At 45.2% G+C, this 7,410-nt stretch overlaps 1 protein-coding gene across 1 annotated transcript in view; it reads left to right on the top strand.

The window, feature by feature from the left end:
- The first annotated feature begins 1,017 nt into the window (after positions 1–1,017).
- LOC122825661 (rho guanine nucleotide exchange factor TIAM2-like) overlaps positions 1,018–7,410 on the top strand; it is a 45,712-nt gene continuing 39,319 nt past the window's right edge. The window contains exons 1-5 of the mRNA XM_044107162.1: positions 1,018–2,362; positions 3,876–4,314; positions 4,751–4,926; positions 5,686–5,910; positions 6,851–7,036. Of these exons, the coding sequence (XP_043963097.1) occupies positions 1,289–2,362; positions 3,876–4,314; positions 4,751–4,926; positions 5,686–5,910; positions 6,851–7,036 (2,100 nt within the window). The 5' untranslated portion in view covers positions 1,018–1,288. The remainder of the gene's footprint in view (positions 2,363–3,875; positions 4,315–4,750; positions 4,927–5,685; positions 5,911–6,850; positions 7,037–7,410) is intronic.

The raw sequence follows: 7,410 nt of genomic DNA, 5'->3' as shown, positions 1-7,410 counted from the left end.
ATTTCTGATTTGATCTTGAATAATTTAATTAAAATAATTCAAACCTTATAGTTTAGAATTATTGCAGCTTTTTAAAGCTTTGAATGTTCAGTTCTGTTTGTTCATGATGAGTTCAGGTGCTTTATAAGTATCGTCTCATCTGATTTGATAGCCATGGGTTCCTACAATTTAACCTTTAATAAAATGTCTTACCCTTAAACATCTGAAAAGTGTGGCATGCATTTGAGGTAAAACTTTGTTGAATCACTTTTTTACACAGTTACAGCTGCAGTTTTTCGGGGGAGAAAATTTGCAACAACTTCTGCAGAATCCATCTTCCAATAACCTCTGAATCTTCTCCATATTATTATACTGCCACCATCATGCTTAGCAATGGTGAGGGGTGATGAGTTACTTAGTTTTCACTTGGAATAAATAAGATATTTTTGAAAGTCAATTTACATCTTATTTGTTGTTTTTTTTGTTTGTTTGTTTGTTGTTTTTTTGTTTTTTCTGCCAATCTTAGCATTTTGCATGGAGGCCATTTTTCCTAAATGCCTTTTAATTTTTTTCAGCAGTTTCTTTGGTTTTGCTGCTCTTCTATTAACACCTGAGCTGTTTGGTGCACGACTACAATTCATCCTGTGAAATTCTGCATAATGTGAAAAAAAGACGTTACAAGTAAAATAAACTGCCACTCATTTTTCACCAATATTATGGAACAATTGATCTAAAAGAATCTTAAATCTTGCTGAAAAGTTACCTGCAGTTCCGTTTAGTCTTTTTTTAAATGTGCTGAAACAGTTGAACAAGACAGATTTTGTATTTTTGCAGTGCAGCAGCGTTTATGAATCTCTTTGCAACACAAGAGCCTGGGCCTTGTGTTGCATTTTAGTTGTACTCTGAAATTGGAAATGATAGTTTCCCAGTTGAGAAAAACCACTGGAACACCCTCTGAAGTCTGATTTCCCACTGGGAAACTGGGAGCAACTCTGACTACCAGTCACTACCAGTTCTGACTTGTGAGGCCAACTTTGTGTGCCAAAATGGCCGCTCCTCACATCTACAGCAGTAAGACGTGGTGGAAACGTTTATTTCACAAAACACACATGTAAGAGTGTGTTTAAAGTCAATGTTACACGCAGCGCCTGCAACAGGAAAAGTAAAACGTTGCTTATGGTGAACACAACTCTTACGAAACAATGTTTGAAAACATGTTTATGGGCGTCGCCATGTTGACATTCCAGCTTTTCAACTAGAAGTCTGACGTCCATCCCAGCTCAGAGTTCCCACTATCACTGACTTCTCAATGTCTCATGTTGATGATGTCATTTTCCAGGTTGCCATGGGAAACACAGACAGTCACAGCAGCTTCAGCTCTCCGGTCAAACCCTGCGGCTCCCTCAGGTCCTCCACCAAGAAGGAAGAGGTAACGTCGGCCCGTAGCTGGTGGCGGAGCAGCCAGGGCCGGAGCCAGGGCCCCCGGGGCCAGGGCCACTGGGGCCAGCATGCCTCCTGGCAGTACGAGTCCACGCCCAGAGGGGGCGCCAAACAGAGCGTGGGATCCCCTCAGAGGTTCAACCAAGGCGACCGGATGCAGGACGGCCGCAGGAGTCCGTTTGGATTCCAGGGGCCTAACGGTGATCAGGCGTCCCTGCAGTGTGGCGGCAGTCCCAAGGTTCTGCTCAGCAAAGATGGCAGCATGAGGGTGGAGTTTACCAACGCCAGGGTGGTTCCTGTTGAGCCGCAGGGCCCGCCACCCGCCAACCTCCTCCCGGAGTCGTCCCACCGCACCAGCAAGGGCAGCTCGCTGAGCTCAGAGGGATCCTGGTACGACTCGCCGTGGGGCGCCGCCGGCGAGCTCACCGACAGCGTGTTTGTCTGCGGGCAGAGCGTCGACACCAGCAGCGGCTACAACACCTGCTCTTCCACTCAGGTGGAGGACGTCTCACCTGGGTTTAGCTCCGCCCTCCTGTTCCCTCCTGCAGAGGGCGCCAAAGGCCACAACAGCTGCTCCTCTGGCCGCACTGAGGACAGCGGCATCGGGGACTCTGTCATCCTTCAGCCTGACCTCCACGACCTCAACCTGACGTCACCGTCAGACTTCCACAGCACACACAACGCGCTTCCAGCCTTTCCAACGTCAGCGGACTCTTTCCTGCAGCAGCAGCTGCTGCCAGCCGTGGACAACGTCATCCAGGAGGAGGCGCCGTCCGTTGGAGGCTTCGAGCCGCGGTACTTCTCTCACACGCTGCCCAATCGTAAAGCCGAGCCTGTGGGCGCCGCCTTCTCCGGGAACAACCGGAAAGACTTCCTGAAGAGTCGGATCCGACAGCTGAGCGACTGGACGGGAAGTTTGAGCCGCAAGAAGAGGCGGATCCAGGTGAGAACCTGGAAAACCTGCACCTACACTGCAAAAACACCAAAATATTACCAAGCATTTTGGTCTAGTCCATGCATCTTAGTACACTTGAATTAAGACAAAAACTAACTTACAAATAACGTTTTAGCCAATATTGATGATTGAATCAGTTCCACTGGTTTTAATTTTAATTCATCAGTATTAATGAATTAATGACTTGAAACAAGTTCCTACTGTTTGCTTTCCTGAAACCTGTAAGTTAGTTTTACATTAATCTACATAGTGCAATGTGATATTTTAGGAGTTAAATTTGGTTAAAACTTTTTTTTTCTGGACATTATATCCAACTGTGTCAGAAAGTCTAATGAAGTAAAACTTTGGCAAACTTTTAGATCTTGTTTTAGGTAAAAAATCAAGTTTACTTGTGTTCAGAGACAAAGTTGCTCAAAGTGTTTTACATCACAAAAATACAAAGTCATCACCAGCTGAAGTCCATTTTGCCAAGGGCCGTCATTACACATCAAAATGTTGGTTAGTGTTTCATTTCAAAAGCATATTTAAAGCACTTTTTAAATACCAAATAATCCTTTATTTTTATTTTCCTTTTTTCTATATTCATATTTAAAATGAATTAATAGAGATCAAAGTGGAACCAAAGTCAAATTCCTTTGTGATTAAAGTTGATTCTAAACTTAAAGTCCTGATGTTCTGTGTCCAAATGCTAAACAGGAACCAAAACAATCCACATCATTGTTCATCAAAACCGACAAATCAACATATTTCTAGAATTTTTCTCCCTGAATGTCGTCCAAACGGTGGGTGGAGTCGCCTTAAATGTTTCCTAAAGATTGTTTTTCTATGCCGACTCTGGAGTGTTTTCACACCCATTTAGCTGTAATGAAGAGGAAAAGTGTGGTCTGTAAAAGCAGCTCATAAAACCCAAACAGCTCCTGCAAATAAACCCCAGAAAGCAGAGAAAGATGCAGACAGGTCATTTTACCACAGTCCTTCATCAGGCGCCTGATGAACAATCAATCAATCAATAATTAACCATAATGACAACAGAGAAAAACAAGGGAGACAAACATAACAAATTTAAACCAGAAAAAAATCTAATTGAAATTCCTACTTGAAATTGAACTCAGGTGTGAGAAGAACTACTTTAAAATAGTTTGTAAGAAGTTTCCATTGTTTTCCTGATGATTTTTTGTTCTTTTCATTCAGTGAATTTACTTTAAGTGGGTCTGATATCCAGAAATGTTAGTCAAGTAAGAGTAAAATGTACAGCGTAGTAAAACTGCTCCTAAAGTAAATATGTTTTGTAAAAAATAAATGTAACTAATTACTGTCCACCTCCAGCTAAATGTGTTATTTTGATGCCCCCAAATAATGTATAAAATAAAGATGCATTCATTACAAAAATATTCAAAATCTTTGGACCGCCCCCAAAACTTGATGCCCTGGGCTACTGCCCCAGAAAGCCCTTTTTAAAGTCCAGCTGAAAAGTCAAAACTTCTGTCTGGTTTCCCTGCAGGAGCCGCACAGCAGCGACTCCTCCGGCGTCTTCATCAACAGCCTGAATGCCGGCGCTCCCTGGCCTTCCAACCCTCTCCTCCAGTCGAGCCAGAACCAGTTCCTTCCGGCCGACTGGGACTTCCCCAGGAGCCTGGATCAGAACCAGAGCAGCGACGCTCAGCGGCAGAACGTGTACAGGAGCTTCATGCGGGAGCTGGAGACGGGCTGCGGCGGCGCGGCCGACCGGACCGAGCCGTTGGAGGACGACGACGACGCAGAGGAGGAGATGGAGGAGGAGGCGGGAGGAGGAGACCTGGACGGGCTGCTGGAGGCGGATCAGGGCGCCGTGCGGCGCGCGGGGTGGCTCTACTTTAAACCGCTCATCACCGTCAGCAAGGACAGGAAGTTGGAGCTTGTCGCCCGCCGGAAGTGGAGGCGCTACTGGGTCACACTGAAAGGTGATTCATTCATCAGTCTGAGACCGAGGCGCTAACAGAGAAGTTCCTCTAAAGTAGATCAACTCTGAAATGGTTGAATAATACATGAGGAGGACGAGTGGGAGGAAGAGGAGATTGCAAAGAAGGATGAAGATGATGGCTGGGGTGAAAATGGGTCAGGAAGAGGATTATAGGGGGATGAAAGGGATAAGTTATAGAAAGAGGGAGAATGAGGATGAGTGGGATGAAGAGGAGACTAAATAGAAATGAAGAGGAGTAGGAGGAAGAAGAGAGGTCAAGAAGAGAATAGAGGGATGAAAGAGACAAAAAGGGGTGGAGATCGTAAAAAGTGAAATATTTCAGATTTAGTTTCCTTTTTGATTTTGTGTGGAATGTTGAAGGTCGTCTGCAGTCAGAATGAGTTGCATTAAAATCGATCTTTAATTGATGGTTTCAGGCTGCAGTCTGCTGTTCTATGCGACGTTCGGGCGGAGCAGCGGCGCCGAGCAGGACCTTTCTCCTCACTACGCTCTGCTAGCGGACGACAGCGTCGTCCAGGCCGTCCCGGAGCATCCGCGCAGGGAGCACGTCTTCTGTCTGAGCAACTCGCACGGAGACGTCTACATGTTCCAGGTGAGAGAACGTCTCAAACGTCCCACACTCTGACTGTTACCTTAAACGCCACACAGGAGCAGAAACCAGCCTGTAAATTTGTGTTTCTGTCGGACGCAGCGACCTTCCTCTGCAGAACCGCTGTTGACCTCAGATTTATTTGAAACCACTCGGGTCGCCCTAATTGTCCCACTTTTAGCTTTACGAGCTCAGGGAGCTTTTCTTTATTCCCAGAGTAACTGAGCAGCGGAGAGTTTACAGACACAAATCACAGTGAGGAGGAGGAGGCAGCAGAGGATGGGGGACAGTGAAAGTGTCTAATGGGAGACACAAAACGCTGCTAATTACTGCAGCAGACTGAATCTTTATGACTTCAGTGAGGAGCAAGAAAATGCTGAAATGAAGCATTTGAAGCAATAACTCTGCTCTGAAGTTACTCATCAGTAAAAGTCTCATCTTGTCTCGTTCTGCCTTATCTTGCTGTATTGTTCTCTCTCAGACCTCCTGTTGTCACTTCTTATCTCGTCTCATTCTCATTTCATTGGACTTTGTCTCATCTCTTCTCTTTCTGTCTCGTCTTCCTTCATTGGATCTTCTTGCTTTATCTCATCTTCCGCCATCTTTTCTTGCTTTTTCTTCTGTTGACTTTCAACCGTTCATCTCGTCTCGTCTGTTTTTTAAGTTTTTTTTAAGTGAAGTTTTAAGTTGGTTCACATTAGCAGTGTTTGACGTTAGACCTGTGCTAATGCTAATGCTAATGCTAACTCTGTTTCCTGTCAGGCCACTAACCAGACGGACCTGGAGAACTGGGTGACTGCCATCCACTCGGCCAGCGCCGCCCTGCTGGCCAGGCGTCAGGGGAAGGAGGACACGCTGCGGCTGCTGCGCTGCCAGAGCCGCTCGCTGCTGCACAAGATCGACATGGACGGGAAGATGAAGAAGATGGCCGAGCTGCAGCTGTCCATCATCAAGGACCAGAAGAGCCGGCGGGCGGTGGAGAGCCAGGTCAGGAACCGGGCCGCTCTGATCCAACAGGGTTTTCCTTCCTAAAGCTGCAGAAACGCAGCAGCAGACGTCCTGCTCTGAGTCAGAGGAGAAACTTCAGGACGGATTATATAACAGCAGGAAAATGTCTCAGCGCTGAGTCAACGCCTCGTCCAGATGTGTTGGACGGCTGCAGCTGCTAGCGAAGCTTTGTGTTTTGTAACATAAGCTTTGATACAGCTGGAGGGATGGTTTTATTTTGAAAGTCCAACAGACACAAAAAGTAGCTAATCGCTGGTTGCTATGGTGATTCCCTCCTTTTTCCAGAGGACTGGAGGAAAATCGATTAAAATGTTTTAGAGTTCAGAGATCCGAAATGTGAAGGGGTGTTGGTTGGTTTAGTTCTTAGTTTTTACTTAATTTTTTACATAATTCTTCTGTTAAAAAACTGAAAATGTGTGTACTGTTTGGTAAAAGAGTCAGTAGGTGCATATATTCAATAAAAATGATGTATTTAATGAGCAGAGCTGGTACTATTTAATTAAAAAGTAATGTTCACATATTTAGTCTAGTTGTAAGCTTGTATGATGTCACTTGTGCGTCAGACTTGTGGCTGTACCAGAAACACATGAATACAAAGTTCTGTGCAGGAACCTTTGTACGTAAAAAATTAAAAGTAATTGTAATTACTGTAATTAATTAATAGAAATTAACTGTTAAGAAAATAATAATTTGGGTAATTATCATTTTTTGTACTTTTCAGCAACACAAACTGAAATATAACGTCACAAATTTCCTCCTTTCTACTTTAGAAAGTTGCAGGTTTAACATTATTGATGTAAATGTATAAAAAAAACTCAATCAGAACGAAAGTGGAAAGTTTCACTGTGGGGTAAATCTGATCCCAGAGCTGCTGATCGGAACCAAGCAGAACTTTAACCGGACCTGTGATGGTCCTCAGATCCAGCAGTGGGAGCAGAACCTGGAGAAGCTGAACCTGGACCTGTTCCGGTTCCGGTGTTACCAGTCCAGCCTGCAGGGCTCCGAGCTGCCCAACCCAAAGAGCCTCCTGGCCGTGGCCAGCCGCCCCTCCAAAGCCTCACTGGGAAGACTGGGAGTCTTCTCCGCCTCCTCCTTCCACGCTCTGGTAGGAAGCTGCTAACACACGACTTTTATTCTGAAAAGCCTGGAAGGAAGTACTCCTTCATTCCTCTACTGTCATAAAAACTGACTTGTCCTTCCTTCCTTCTTTCCTTCCTTGCTTCATTCCCTTTTTGTGTCCTTCCTGCCATCCTTCAAAGTGTCCTTCCTACATTTCCTTCTCCTGTCCTCCAGCCTTCTTTCCTCCATTCCTCTGATCCTCCCATTCCTGTTTTGTGTCCTCCTTCCCATCCTCATCTCTCCTTCCTTCATTCTTCCTATGCTTTCTTTTTGTGTCCTACATCCTTTCCTTACTTCCTCCTTCCTACCATCTTACTTTTCTCCTTTCTTCTTTCCTTCCTCTCTACATTCCTTTCCTTC

The sequence above is a fragment of the Gambusia affinis genome, linkage group LG22 (genome assembly GCF_019740435.1).
Source record: "Gambusia affinis linkage group LG22, SWU_Gaff_1.0, whole genome shotgun sequence".
NCBI lineage: Eukaryota > Metazoa > Chordata > Actinopteri > Cyprinodontiformes > Poeciliidae > Gambusia > Gambusia affinis.
The sequence above is the reverse complement of the archived record's forward strand: the minus strand, read 5'-3'. Positions and strand labels throughout refer to the sequence as shown.